Raw genomic sequence first — 16,270 nt, forward strand, 5'->3', positions numbered from 1 at the left:
CATTAGTTGTAGGGAAATTGATGAGGAAAATTCTTTGGGATGGGATATACCAGCATTTGGAAACCCATGGCCTATTTAGGGAAAGCCAGCATGGCTTTGTGCATGGCAGGTCGTGCCTTACCAACTTGACTTAAGTTTTTTGAAAAGGCAACGAGAGAGATTGATAAGGGCAGGGCAGTGGATGTTGTCTGCATGGATTTTAGTAAAGCACTTAAAAATGTCCCTCGTGGGAAGCTAACCCAGAAGATTAAGTTGCATGGGATCCATGGCGTATTGAAGGAACTTGTTTGGGTTGCAAGTCTGTAATTAGTGGAGTACTGCAGGGATCTGTGCTGGGACCTCTGCTGTCTGTCATGTCTATAAATAACCTGGATGAAAATGTAGGTGGGTGGGTTAATAAATTTGCAGGAGATACCAAGATTGGTGGAGTTGTGGATAGTGTAGAAGACTAGCCAAGAATACAGTGCAACATAGATCAGTTGCAGGTATGGGCAGAGAAACAGCAGACAGAATTTAACCCAGATAAATATGAGATGTTTGACCTAGGTAGGCAAATGCAAGGAGACAGTCACTGTTAAGGGCAAGATCTCAACAGTGTTTCTGAGCAGAGATCTTGGAATCCAAATTCATAGCTCCTTGAAAGTGGCTACATGGATCGATAGGGTGGTTCAGAAGGCTTAGCTTTTATTGTAGAGGCATTGAGTTCAAAAGTCAAGAGGTTATGTTGCAACTTTATCATACTTTGGTTAGGCCACATCTGGAGTATCTAGAGCATTGCATACAGTTCTGGTCGCCACACTTAGAAAGGATGTTGAGGCTTTGCAGTGAGTGCAGAAGTTAACCAGGATTCTGCTTGGTTTAGAGGACATGTGCTATCATGAGAAGCTGGATAAACTTGGGCCGTTTTCTCTGGCGAATGGGAGATTGAGGGGAAATCTGATAGAGTTTTACAAGTTTATGAGAGGCATAGATAGTGTGGAGAGAGTACATTTCCCAGGGTAGAAATGTATAATACCAGAGGTTATCCATTGAAGGTGAGAAGGGGTAGGTTTAAACAGGATGTGAGGGATAAGTTTTTACTCAGAGTGGTGGATCCCTGGAATGCACTGCCTGGTATGGGTGATAAAGGCAAATATATTGGAGGTGTTTAAGAGATGTTTGGACAGGCACATAGATATAGGAAAATGCAGGGATATGGACATGGTATAGGTTGGAGGGATTAGCGTTTGGGTGTTTTTTACTTGCTTTTTAGCTGGTTCGGCACAACATTGTGGGCCAAATGGCCTGCTCTGTTCTAACAGCCATGGAAGGTAATAGGGTGGTTAATTCAGAAGGTGTGTGGTGTATTCTTTATTAGTTGTGATTTGAGTTCAAGAGCCATGAGGTAATGCTGCAGCTCTGTAAACCTCTGAAAGGATGTGGAAGCTTTAGAGAGAGTGCTTAGATTTACCAGGATGCTACTTGGATTAGAAAGCATGTCTTATGAGGAAAATTTGAGCGAACTAAGGCTTTTCTCTGTGGTGAGGAGGATGAGAGGTGACTTTATAAAGGTATAGAAGATGATTAACAGCCATAGATCGAGTGGACGGTCAGAAACTTTTTAATAAGGCAGAAATGTCGAAGGCACAGGATTTTTACACTAAGTGGTAAGTGCATGGAACGCACTGCCATGAGCAGTGGTAGGGACATGAAAGAGGTTCTTGGATTAGTACATGGATAAACTAAAACTGAAGGACTATTTGGGAGGGAAGGGTTAGATTGATCTTGGAATAGGATAAAAAGGCAACACAACATCATAGGCCAAAGAGCTTGTGTTTCATGTTCCAAGTGTTAAAGGGAAAAATGAGTCAAAATAAGACAGCACGTGTCCATAGGAGGTGCGATGGGAATAGTAAAATCCTTTTGTGAAACTAGAACTTGATGTTGAGTCTGTTTCATGCATGTAAAGATGAAGTGTTCTTGAAACTTATTCAACTTTACTGGAACTGCAGAAGGCAGAGTACAGGATGAGGAGTTTGGACAATCTTCAGCATGGAAATCCCCAAAAGCCTTGAGCAAATAAAAACATGGACACACAGTAGATGATCTACCGTTTATTTTTTTTAGCCAATGCTTAAGAAATAAACAGACATCAATAATAGTGCAAGTTGCAGCTTATAATCTGATAACAAATTTTACACTTGAAAGAACAGCGGACACCAAATTGTTGTAAATTAATGAACTTCAATGCTCTATTTTTTGGCAAAATTCATATAAAGGATTAGAGATTACAAATATCAGACATCACACACTTAATATTTACCTTAGCATGTGAATTATGATGGAATTAACACTGCACAGTAATAAAATAAGTACTAATAAAGTTAAATTTTAATATTTTCATTCGGTCATCAAAATGGCAACACCAATTACCACTGGGATAAAAACAGAGTCTGGGGATGGAGGAACATACACACACGCATGCACACACATAAAGTGACTGTGTAACCAAGAGCAAACCTTTCATTCAATTAGTCATTTGAATATACTAAAAGCATTGTGTTAAAGGATCTGGTGTTAAATAAAGTAGCGGGGTGGGGGTACCTATTGGCTGTGTTAGTTTCAGAACTGCATATTCGGCTACTCCATCAGCCTCCCTATCCATGGCTTGTTGAACAGCAGAGGGAAAAGCTGGAATACCCCAGCAAATAACAGGTCACATTAGTGGGAAATCTTGGGCAGTGCCTTGTGAATTGTATACAAGTATTTAAATCTACAATGACTATTCCTACTGCAGGTTATTAATGCAATATGCTGGGAATGCTACCAGCTTACAAAGCTGCATGCATACAACTGATGGTGTACTCTGGGAGGATAAAAAGCTGGAAAAAATGACAGTGACATTGAAATGCACTGGTGTAAGGTGAAATCAAAGCAGATGTGACAAATACTGGCAATACCATGTAAGGAGCAGATAAAATTGGAAAATAAATCCAAAAATATGAAAATCCAAAAGTTGGAATGATTATTAATCCTACAGGGAGCAAAGTACTGCTGGGTAGTCTTCAGGAGTTTTGCCAGAAAAATACAGATTACTATCACAGTATGATTAAGGTGATTATGTGCATTATGTTAATAATTCTTCCAAAAGCCGTATTTCTGCAACTAAAGGCAGAAATTGGGTCAAGTTTCAAGATGTGTCTCACCGTGCAGCTGGTAAATAATCCTGCAACCCTCGCACTGAGTCCTGTTCCTGTATAATAGTCAGGTCCTTCCCATCCTAATCAGAAGCAACCTTGGATTTTCAATTCACAGCCCAATATTCAGGCCAACATGATTTCCCTGCTGTCTTGTACAGTTCCCTGCAGAAGATCAGCCTGTGAGAATTTAGTTCTTATAAGCTTATATCATATAAAACGGCAATATCCAGTGGCAAATTTTGTTTCTCTCACAGACTAATTTGATTTACTTGCAGGATGTTAGTTAAAATGGATGTGTGGGTCCATGTTAAATGGAGTTTGCTGCTTCTGAACAAGTCTTAATGCATTGTCACATCTGTTCATCACCAACAGTGGAACTGTATGGGTATTCCTTGTGAAACTGGAGTATTGTGACTGTAGAGGGTGTGATTTCTGGAAAGAACTTGCTCGACTTTCCAATATCATAGTGCCCAGGTCATCCTGTGCTGAGCTCAGAGAGTAGTCTTAAAATTTTTAATTGCAATAAAGTACAACTTCTGCAGTATCTGAATGTGTTGTAGTGAAGTTTTTAACTGGGGAGGATTATGGAGTTATCAATGAGACTCTATATCAGCAAACAGACAAAAAAATCTGTTCTGTGTTCTAATAGATGCAATGATCGAAAAACCGAGAGCTATGTAGGTGGGAAGGGTTAGATTGATCTTAGAGTAGGTTAGAATGTTGGCACAACATCATGGGACAAAGAGCCTGTATTGTGCTTAATGCTCTGTGTTCTATATTTTATGTTCAAACAAACTGAGAGAAATCAAAGGGACAATCTTTGCAAGATTCCACATTGTAAACAGGGAGTACTGTGAACTGGACTTCCAGTCCTGGGATCTTTCAAAACTGGTGTGCAGAGGGCAATCCTGAAACCTTGGTTCTAGAAAGGTTGCCCATGATTCATCAGATTAGTCAGTGAACTTATATTAGCAGCTGGAACACTACATCAATAAATAGGCCGGAATCGTCACACTTGGATAGATATTGGCAATGTTTACCTTGTTAGTGCAAATTACACTGCACAATGTTAACAAAACTAGCTCCCTCATGAGCACAAACTTCATGTTTGTAATTGACTTTTGCCTTCACCGTTAAAGCACTAGGTAAGTGAAGGCCAGGGACAAATTTCAAGATGAATCTTTCCTCACCACACAATCTTTTGGAAATACGTTCTCCTTCAATTCTTCAACTGCCAGCTTATTCTGTGGCTAGGTCCTGACAACTCTTAAAACATGTCATCAAGCCATCAGTCTTTAAGAGTGTTGCAAGTGATACAACCTGGTGGGAGTTTTAAGGTCATTCTAAACAAAGAGCTTAATTTAAGACATTTTGAAGCATAATTTCTAAAGCTTCTTTGACACTACAGATCTTCACATCATCTTGCAGTAAGCTAGTCAAAATCCAAAACCAACCAGAGAAGTGCTAGCATTTGTAATTTAAATTTTGACTGCAACCTCAGCCAATGTTATCATTTCAATGTCCAGAACTAAGACTGCAAGTGTAAAAATCCTGCAAGATTGGTCTTTAGAAAGAACAACTTAAAAAATAAGATTTAGTTGGAAGAACTCAATACTTTTGGGGAAATTACATTATTCATCCTTTAACTATTACTGTTCACACAGTAGAGCCAGGAATTTGTTTATTTAGAGATACAATGCAGGACAGGCCTTCCAGCCCACTGAGCCACACCATCCAGCAACCCACCGATTTAACCCTAGCCTAATTACAGGATAATTTACCATGACCAATTAACCTATCAACTGGTACGTATTTAGACTGTGGGAGGAAACCCACGCTCACATGGAAGAACGTACAAACTTTCTTACAGAAGACACTGAATTGAACTCTGAACTCCAATGCCCCAAGCTATAGTAGCATCGCGCTAACCACTGCACTACCATGGCACTCTATCCTTTGTAATTGCTCTGATCCTGCTGCTGTGAGGTTGCAGAATTCCTGCTTCAATTTGCCTTGACAGAGTAGGTGCAGCTTTGAGGAAAGCCAACACATTTTGCTTATAATTATGTTTAATTTGGTGATATATAGATATTATATCTATATATTATATACAATTTTTATATATATATAGTTTTGCCCTCATGTCAAAATTCTTTCTGTGTTTACAAGAAACTTTACTACCTGCCAAGCCAATCACCATAAAGAACATCATCCACGTCCACCCGGTTATCTCTGTTAAGCAACCTGTACAGTTGGTGATACTTGGCTGGTGCAAAGCTGACAACCCTTCACACACTGACATTCATTGCTCTTTGCATGTGGACAAGGTTTTATGTACTTTCCAGCAGCCAGTCAAAGAGAGGCTTGTGGTTGCAGTGAGCTCCAGCTGGGTCTTGCTCTCTCATGCTACAATATTTCAGCACGGCCTGAAGTAGGTCACAGATCTTCCAGTCCCTCATTTCCACTCTTTTCACCACTGCAAGAAACTAGAAAAACAGCCACACACCATGCAGATGAGTAAAGGGGTACAGTCAAAGCAACGCAAAAATGCAGAAAGCTATTAGGGTATGGGCTCCCTAGGTACTCCACCACGACTTTCAGATCCTTGCCCAAGATGCACAACATCTTGACGTAGAAATATATTGCAGCTGATTCACTATCACTTTTAAATCCTGGAACCAACAGCCCAAGTTTGCTGTGGATGCACTGAAGTGGTTCAGGGTGGCAGCTTGCCAGCAACTTCCGAAGGACAATTAGACTGTAAATACTGGCACTGCCAGCAAATCTTGTACCCCGATAAATTAATATTAATAAAACATGCTGCTTAACCAGTTTTGTAATGTAACGTTTGAATTAATTTGACAAGAGGTTAGACACCTGGATATAGTAGGAGAGAGGAAAGACAAGATACATAATAAACCAGGAGAAAGGACAACCATCAAGTTGAATCAACTTGTACAATCCTAATCCTACCTCAGTAATGGAACATCATTGATCCCCTCTTGCATTAGCATGGACTTGTCACTGCTTCTTTTTTCTTTAATGTCTTGGGTTTTGCAGTTTTCTTTTATTCATTGTCTGGTATAATTTTTGTAAATGTTTTGTGTATTATCTAAACCCATATGCTTGTGATGCTGCTGCAAGTTAACTTTTCTTCATAACTGCACCTCACTGTGGTTCTACATTTAACAATAAACTTGACTTGGGTAGCATCGTAAGGAATTGTACAGAAAAACAGTAATGATCAGAAGGAACCAGTATGCATGGTGTGGTAGTGCAAGTTTGAGAAGTTACAGTCACCACACGGGTTGAATATGGTGGCATTATAATGGAGACCTTGTTTAAACATGGGCTAAAGATTCTGCATTCAGGAGTGATATGGAACAAAAGAGCAATGGTTCTCAAGGAGATCACAGCTCCACAAAGGAACAAATCAGTACAGTTAAGCTTTGCAATTTTTTTTTGATGTTTACTGTAAATTGTTAAATAGCAAAAAAAAACAGAGCACCTAATCTGTGGTAAACATAATAAAAAATGCATAGTGATTAAGGAAGAATTCAATTACCCAATATAGATATGTTAATAATATTATGATTACATTTAAGTAACTATTTAAACAGGAAGGAGGATGAAGAAGAATAATTATGTCCCTCTAATCTGGTTGCCACATCAGAGAAAATAATCTTGTGTTTACTTTAATAAATTCCTTAATCATTTTAACTACTTCAATTTGATTACCTGAACACCTCAAATAAAAGAAAATACAAATCTGTTTCATGTGATCCTTCCTGCTTAATCTACTGTTAAACTCTGGTGATCTCTACCTATTTAAGGTCAACCTATCCTTAAGGTACAACATTCACAAAATTACAATGGTGCAGAAAGGGTCAGCCCAAGATTTTAAGACATTAGCTCCTCACTTTGGATTTCCATTGGGATAAGGCACGATTCATTTACTTTCTGATTACTTCTCTAACTGCGCACTGGCTTTGTACGATTTCTGCAGTGGATGCCCTTTGCATGATATTTGTACTAGTCCTAATAGTGATGCCCTCATTCAGCAGCTGAAAAGAAACTCTTTACTCACCCAGTCACTCAATAAAAAAAAACGTATGGCTAATCTCACAATGTTTAGAATATTTATCAATGAATAGAGATCAGTAATTCCAAGTCTGCTGTGACATTAGCCATACTTTGTTTTTTAACTAAGTGACTGATAGAGTAAAGAGTTTCTTTTGAGTCACTTGTACGGATCCGTGGAAGAAATCACTTGTCTCCTTCTTCTGATTAATAAAGGAATCCTCATCTCTGCTCTCAGTTTCTTACCACCTAGCTATTAGCTAATTCACAGTACAATGTTGCCCCAATTCCATTTCTCATATCTTGCTAACCTAATGACCCTGATAAGTGTCCTCTGGAATTTTTTCGTTGTAACTTCCATAAACACTTCCTTTTGCTATGATGGTGGTTTTCTCAGAACATTCAAGTACACTGGGATGATACAACCTACTTTTCACAACATTACGTTGACGTTCTTTCATTAACTAATACTAGTCCAGTGCCTCTCATAACAGATTCAAATAACATTCCAATAACAGGCAATATACTAAGTTGACAGTAATCTGGTTTCTCCCTCCTTCTATGATTAAATAATGGTTTATTGTACATGCCAATTAGATTTTTGTGCCCTATAACTACACCTACTGTAATTCACTTAAGCTGTTAACACAATACTGATTTTTGATTTTAAGTGCTGATTTTCAACTTTTTCCACAACAAATTTCATGACATATACAAGTAATAATAAACCTGATTCTGATTATTTCACAGATTTCTCCATTTATTTTGCTTTCATTTTACTGATGATATTTGACCTTCTTCCTTCAGTGTGAAAACGGATAAGCATACTCATCTATTTTCTTTTTATCTATCTTGCTTTTGCCCACATCCATTTTTAAATAGTACCATATTCTGCTTTAAGACTACCTATTAACATACATAGAACAATACAGCATATGAACAGGCCCTTCAGACTACGTTTGTATCAACTAGGGTTCCAATCCAAAGTGATCCCATTTGCCTGTACATTATCCACATTTCCCAACTCTCTGTACGCTCATGTGTCTGTCCAAACATTGCTATTGTGCTTTCATAACTCTCGGGCAGCATGCTCCAGACAACTACCACTCTCCATCTTGCCTTGTAACCATCGCTGTCCTCACATTATGACCTCTAATATTTAATATTTCTACCATGAGGAAAAAGACTATTGACACCCCTCAATTTTATATACTTCCATCAGGTTGGCCCCCAGTCTCCAACACTCCAAAAAGAACAATCCAAGTCTTTCCCTAAAGTCAATGCATTCTAATCCCCTGGTGAAGCTTTTCCGCACTCCCTCCAAAGCTTCCACATCTTTCGTGTGATCCAGTGACTAGAAATGCACACAGTAATCCAAACGTGGCCTAAACTGCAAAATGTTACCTTCTATTTTAAAGAACACATGTTATGACAGAGATGTAACGGCTATTAATTCTGGAATAACTGGATAGGAACTGATGACTTTAGACAGAGCAGGATGAATGGCTATTAGATGCTTTGCTGGTGTCAAATTGAGTGGAGATCTGTTTCACTAACAACAAAAAATTAAAATTAAAAAATAACAGTGCAGAGCAACTAAATGCCTTCTCAGTAATTTTTCTGCACATACTTACATTTAATAGTTCATCTTCAAAAGATTCTTTGAAATAAACCAAATGTATTTGAAACTGTGAAGCCGCTATCCACTGCAACAACATTCGCAGCTGAGGATCAAGGTTACTGGGTTCCAGGTCCACGTTCAGAATCAGTAACGCTTCCTTTGCCAATATCAGACCTTCCAATGGGAAAAGAGTGCTTATAGTGCAGATTTGTGTTATACATTTGAGAGACTAACATTGTTACTATATAGAGAAACTGTTCTTTCAAGATCGAAAAAAAAATGAAAATACTACAAAACCCAAAAGAGAGGATAGGGTAGGATCAGTTCAGTAGGCTCAATAGAACTGCTGTATATTTCCAACTGTTTCAGATTATACTTTAGATTTCTGATTTTCAAAGGCATTTTTATTTTCTATTATAATGTTGAGCAGTGACAAGGCAGCTAACAACCTAGTAATTATCTCACTCGAAATCAAATGTCTACACTGGAAAAATTCAGGCAAAATGCCTTCTAGAGTGTTGTGGATCTACAGAAGAGAAACATGTTGACATTTAAGTGCCAGGATGTGACAGCTAGTAACCTGCAGTGTTGACCCTGATGGATTTTGCAGAGCCTATCAATACCCCCTCCCAAATTCTATCACTCATGGACACATGGATCAAGTTACAGTCACAAATTAACATACCAACCCGAGTGTCTTTGGACATGGGAGGGAATGGGAACCCAGTCACAGGGAGAAGGTACAAACTCCACACAGACAGGATTGGGGGAAGGGTGTGAGGCAGCAGGTCTATTAGATGCACAACTGTTCCAAACCCCCTGCCCCACCCTCCAGTTTTGGCACAGTATATGTTTCTTTGCACCTTTAAAGACTGCAGTATTTCCTTCCTTAATGTTGGAGCAGAATGATCCCTCTATTTCGCCGGTGGCAGCACAGCTGCAACTCCAATGAAAGAACTCAAGCCACCATCCCTTGACACTCAACGGCATTACGTTTCCAAGTTCTCCAACATCATGAGGAGGGAGAGTTTACATGTAACCAGAAACTGAACTGAGTATTCACATAAAATTCCTAAGATTACCTTACAGTCCTATCTCTCTGGAAATACTACAGGAATTGCAGACAAGTTTGACTTTTATTGATGCCATGCTTCACAGAGTGGCAGGAAAAATAATTCTTGTAGGTACTGGTGGACCATATGTTCCAGCAGCAATTCTGATCTAAATCTTTGCTGGAACAAGGTGGGTGTCTTAATATCTGATGCTGAACAGTATATGAACACTCAAGGATGCATTGGCAAAACAAAGGTGGCATACAGGGCAACCATACACTGAAGGCTACAACTAGAGGGTCTCATACAAAACAAATACAATGATCCACAGATAGTAACAAACCCTCTGCAGAAAGTGAACTAGTACATAGCTAAGTGGCAATCAAAAGATAAAAAAGTTAACTGAGTATATGGACAAAGGGTCACCACAAAGGATAAATGCCAAGAGTGACTGGTGCTGTATTAGCTGCACTAAAAATGATTTATGAATATTTAGATTTGGCTAGTGCTATGTGCTTTATTTACGTGAAATAAAATAATTGGCTATTTCCAAAAGCTCAGGTGGAATTAACAACCTTGGAATTAGTAATTTACATGGAAGATCAGCCTATACTCATTATTTAAATCTGGGCTTCAGAACTTGAAGAGGGCCTGTCAGATCTGCAGCTTATTGTTACCATCATCCCCAATACTCAGTGGGTATTAATGTTTAATGATTTAAGTGTAAATTCATACTCTACCTTCAGAAACTTCTTGCACCTCCTCCTCTTTATCTTCACTATTATCACTACAGTCATCAAAAAGAAATCATCTATTAGGGCTTACTTTAAAACTGATTTAACACAAACTAATTATTGCTCAAACTTAAAACACAAAACATAAAATAAAACTAATTACAAAGTTAAGTGTAAAGATGTATGCACTACAATTAAATTCTGAATACTTCTCATGCCATTTCACTGTTACCTGTTTTCTATCATCTTCAGAATGATAACCTTAAGACCATAAGATATAGAAACAGAAGTAGGCCATTTGGCCCATCGAGTCTGCTCCACCATTCAATCATGGGCTGATCCAATTTTTCCAGTCATCCCCGCTACCCTGCCTTCTCCCCATACTCTTTGATGCCCTGCTAATGAAGAACCTATCTACCTCTGCCTTAAATACACCAACTGACTTGGCCTCCACAGCCGCTCGTAGCAATAAATTCCACAGATATACCCACCCTCTGACTGAAGTAATTTCTCCGCACCTCTGTTCTAAATGGACATCTTTCAATCCTGAAGTTGTGCCCTACTGTCCTAGACTCCCCTACCATGGGAAATAACTTTGCCACATCTCATCTGTTCAGGCCTTTTAACATTCAGAATGTTTCTATGAGATTCCCCCCTCATTATCCTGAACTCCAGGGAATACAGCCCAAGAGCTGCCAGACATTCCTCATATGGTAACCCTTTCATTCCTGGCATCATTCTCGTGAATCTTCTCTGAACCCTCTCCAACGTCAGTATATCCTTTCTAAAATAAGGAGCCCAAAACTGCACACAATACTCCAAGTGTCGTCTCACGAGTGTCTTATAGAGCCTCAACATCACATCCCTGCTCTTATATTCTATATTTCTACAAATGAATGCCAACATTGTATTCGCCTTCTTCACCATCGACCCAACCTGGAGGTTAACCTTTAGGGTATCCTTGCACAAGGACTCCCAAGTCCCTTTGCATCTCTGCATTTTGAGTTCTCACTCCATCTAAATAATAGTCTGCCCATTTATTTCTTCCACCAAAGTGCATGACCATACACTTTCCACCATTGTATTTCATTTGCCACTTCTTTGCCCATTCCCCTAAACTATCTAAGGCTCTCTGTTCCCTCAACATTACCCGCTGCTCCACCTATCTTTGTATCATCAGCAAATTTAGTCACAAATCCATTAATCCCATAGTCCAAATCATTGACATACATCATAAAAAGCAGTGGTCCCAACACAGACCCCTGTGGAACTCCACTGGTAACAGGCAGCCAGCCAAAATAGGATCCCTTTATTCCCACTCTCTGTTTTCGGCCCATCAGCCAATGCTCCACCCATGCTAGTAACTTCCCTGTAATTCCATGGGCTCTTATCTTGCTAAACAGCCTCATGTGGCACCTTGTCAAAGGCCTTCTGAAAATCCAAGTACACCACATCTACTGCATCTCCTTTGCCTACCCTGCTTGTAATTTCCTCAAAAAATTGCAGTAGGTTAGGCCTCTCAGGAAACTATGCTGGCTTTGGCCTACCTTGTCATGTGCCTCCAGGTACTCCGTAATCTCATCCCCAACAACTTCCCAACCACTGATGTCAGGTTAACAGGTCTATAGTTTCCTTTCTGCTGCCTCCCACCCTTCTTAAATAGTGGAGTAACATTTGCAATTTTCCAGTCATCCGGTACAATGCCAGGATCTACCAATTCTTGAAAAATCATTGTTAATGTCTCTGCAGTCTCTCCAGCTACTTCCTTCAGAACCCGAAGGTGCATTCTATCAGGTCCAGGAGATTTATCCACCCTCAGACCATTAAGCTTCCTAAGCATCTTCTCAGTCGTAATTTTCGCTGCACATACTTCATTTCCCTGACACTGTTGAATGTCTGGTATACTGCAGATGTCTTCCACTGTGAAGACCAATGCAAAATATGCATTCAGTTCCTCTGCCGTCTCTGTGTCTCTCATTACAATATCTCTAGCGCCATTTTCTATTGGTCCTATATCTACCCTCAACTCTCTTTTACCCTTTATATTCTTAAAACAACTTTTAGTATCTTCTTTGATATTAGTCACCAGCTTCATTTCATAATTCATCTTTTCCTTCCTAGTTTCCTTCTGCAAGCTTTTAAAGGCTTCCCAATTCTCTACCTTCCCACTAGCTTTGCCTTCCTTGTATGCCCTCTCTTTTGCTTTTACTTTGGCTCTGACTTCACTTATCAGCCACAACAGTGTCCTCCTTCCATTCAAAAATTTCTTCCTATTTGGAATATGTCTGTCTTGCACTTCCCTCATCTTTCGCAGAAACTCCAGCCATTGCTGCTCTACTGTCCTTCCTGCTAGTGTCCCTTTCCAGTCAAGCTTGGCCAGTTCTCCTCTCATGCCATTGTAATTTCCTTTATTACACTGAAATACCAACAGATTGGAATTTAGTTTCTCCTTCTCAAATTTCGAAGTTAATTCGATCACTGTTCCCTAAGGGTTCCTTAACCTTAAGCTCTTTTATCAACTCTGGATTATTGCACAACACACAACTCAGCACAGCCGATCCTCTATTAGGCTCAACAACAAGCTGTTCTAAAAAGCCACCCCTTAGACATTCTACAAACTGTCTCTCTTGAGGTCCTGTACTGGCCTGGTTTTCCCAATCCACTTTCATGTTAAAATCCCGAACGATTATCATGACCTTGCCCTTCTGACACACTTTTTCTATCTCCTGTTGTAATTTGTAATCTACATCCTGACTGCTGTTTGGAGACCTGTATACAACTGCCATTAGGGTCCTTTTACCCTTGCCATTTCCTACCTCAACCCATAGAGACTCTACACCTTCCAATCCTATGTCATCCCTTTCAAATAATTTAATATTATTTCTTATACACAGGGCCAAACCACCCCCTCTGCCTACTAACCTAACTTTCCGATAAACCATATATCCTTGGACGTTCAGCTCCCAATGGCAGCCATCCTTTAGCCAAGTTTCAGAGATGGCCACAACGTCATACTTGCCGATCTGTAGCTGAATTTCAAGATCATTCATTTTATTTCTTATGCTGCATGGATTCAAATACAGGTCAATCTTCACTAATCCCGCACCACCTGGACCTGAGGAGTGCCAGATTAGTGAAAATGCTGAATTACAGAAGGATCACATTAAGCATTATCAGTGCAGGATTATCGAAGAATCCGGATTACAGGTAGTCGGAATAGTGAAGGTCGACTGTACAACACCTTCAGTCCAGTATTTGTTGCTTTTTGTTTTAACTGCACCACACCTCTATTGTCCTGTAACTCATCCCACTGGCTGTGATTATGCCTCATCTCCGGCCTGTCCTTTCTATCATCTCTGTTGCACGCTATCTCTGATTTATTTCTGTTTTCTCCTTTCTCAGCCCTATCACTCTGGTTCCCATCCCCCTGCCAAATCAGTTTAAACCCTCTCTAACAGCTCTACTAAACCTGCCTGCTAGGATATTGGACCGCTTTGGGTTCAGGTGTAACCTGTCCTTTTTGTACAGGTCGTACCTCCCCCAGAAGATGCCCCAATGATCTAGGAACCCAAAGCCCTGCCCTCTACACCAGTCTCTCAGCTACGCAATAATATGCCTGATCATGCTACTCTTACGTCCGTTAGCACGTGGCACAGGCAGCAATCCTGAGATTACTATCCTGGAGGTCCTGATTTTCAGCTTCCTACCCAACTCCCTGAATTCTCTCTTCAGGACCTCCTCCCTTTTTCTACCTATGTCATTGGTACCAACACGTACCAAGACTTCTGGCTTTTCACCCTCTCCCTTCAGAATACTCTGCACCCGATCCAAAGCATCCCATACCCTGTAACCTTCTACACCACAACACTACCATTCACCAATTTCCCTTGCCAGGGATATAGTCTCATAAAGACCATAAAGTAGCACAGCCTAATTCATTTAAGAGAAAGTTATTTGATTCTATAACCCAGGTGTATTTGCTTTATTTCTCCTCTAGCTGCCACAAGATCATTTGTCAAGACTCATTAAAGCTCCTGTACATCTCTAAATAGATAAACATTTTGTAAAAACATTAAAATGATCACCACTTTACACAACTTATTTGACTTATGCTTGGCAAGGCAACATCTTGGAGATTTTTCTATTTTGCTGTCCCTATCAATGCAGGCACAGACTACCACAGATCACATTGCCAAATATTCTCTCCAAAGAAGTATCCAATAAATGTACTCATCCATTTTCGGCAGGCTAAGCCCCAAAAGGTGAGTGACATTGGGCCAAATTTCATAATAACACTAGAGAGGTCTTTAGCATTGACTGCAATTATGAAGTAAATCAGATAACAAATGATGTCACCCTCACAAAAGCAGAAGAGCTGAGGTTTCCTGTTCCTCCACAGAGTGCAGCTGTATTCCCCTGGAATCACTTCAATACCGAAACAACAAATGGATGAGGTCAGGCAGACAGTTGGTTGGGATGGACAAGTTGGGGCAAAGGGCCTACTTCCGTGCTGAGCAACTCTATAAATAACTGCAATGTCATAAATTTGTTGTAAACGTTTACTGGAAAATTCACAGTGAGGACTGGAACCAATGGAAAACAAGTAAGGTTTAATGCACTGATTAAACTAAAAGCGACAGTGATAATCCAAGGCAGTATTACAACTCAGGAACCTTTAAGAGAATTGAAACATCAGCGATGGCACCTGAGGGAGGGAATACATTCTCCAGTAAGCCACATAGGGTACCCATTATATACAACTGCTATTTTGTGTTCAAATTCATCTGGCCTGGATTGCCTATGGTGTTGGAATAGGATTACGAACATGGTTCAATTCTCTCACTTGATTCCCCTTGGATACACAATCTAGCTGTAAAAACCCCAACTTAGTATAATAATTAAAACGATATTCCTATTTCGCTCTCTCACATTTCACATCATGCTAATTAAACCCTGAGCCAGAAGATATGAAATACCATGAGAAGTAAACTACAGGAGGAATCAAATGGAGTACACAGTACGTCTCTTTAAACAATCAAGCAGAAATGCATTGAGAAATAAAGCAACCAGCTTAAGACGATTTCTTTCGAGGAGATTAAGATCAAAAAATAATCTTTAGAAGTTGTACCACATTTTGAATTTACATGCATTTAAGTCAAAGACATATCTGCAGATCTTTCATTGTTTGCACATGCAATAAAAGTGTGTTACTTCCAAAGCCATGCTCACATGCAGCCAATGAAGCTTCCTAACTCAAACTAGGTTTCTTGATTTTAAGGTCGTGACCAACCTTTCGGATGGTGGAAAGGATATATTCTCCTCATATATATCTCCTTCTAACCCCAGACTGCTCCAGCTACTGCTGTTGCCATTACTGCCGGAAAGGAAAAGAAAGGCTGTGTATATTAAGTGACTTAATATAGATTCACATTCGCACCCTTATCATCATCATATAGTCAAAATGTATATTATCTAGAACACAAAGAGATGATGCAATTTCCATAGTTTTGTACCCATATTCAATACAGCAGGTTTCAAATGCTTCAAGAATTTAAGTTGCAAGTTCCTACAGCATCTTCATTTTTACAGAAAGCAGCTTTGGCT

General features: G+C 39.7%; 1 protein-coding gene across 5 annotated transcripts in view; it reads right to left on the reverse strand.

The window, feature by feature from the left end:
* Positions 1 to 2,101: 2,101 nt before the first annotated feature.
* The window catches only part of akap11 (A kinase (PRKA) anchor protein 11), a 103,674-nt gene continuing 89,505 nt past the window's right edge, over positions 2,102 to 16,270 (reverse strand). For 4 of the 5 annotated variants that reach the window (XM_072260825.1, XM_072260827.1, XM_072260826.1 and 1 more), the window contains 4 exons: positions 15,957 to 16,040; positions 10,673 to 10,719; positions 8,894 to 9,054; positions 2,102 to 5,665 (listed from right to left, as the gene is read on the reverse strand). In XM_072260825.1, coding sequence (XP_072116926.1) covers positions 5,510 to 5,665; positions 8,894 to 9,054; positions 10,673 to 10,719; positions 15,957 to 16,040 — 448 coding nt within the window. In that variant the 3' untranslated portion in view covers positions 2,102 to 5,509. The remainder of the gene's footprint in view (positions 5,666 to 8,893; positions 9,055 to 10,672; positions 10,720 to 15,956; positions 16,041 to 16,270) is intronic. The other variant, XM_072260829.1, reaches the window with a different exon arrangement.

This window comes from Mobula birostris, chromosome 6 (genome assembly GCF_030028105.1).
Source record: "Mobula birostris isolate sMobBir1 chromosome 6, sMobBir1.hap1, whole genome shotgun sequence".
NCBI lineage: Eukaryota > Metazoa > Chordata > Chondrichthyes > Myliobatiformes > Myliobatidae > Mobula > Mobula birostris.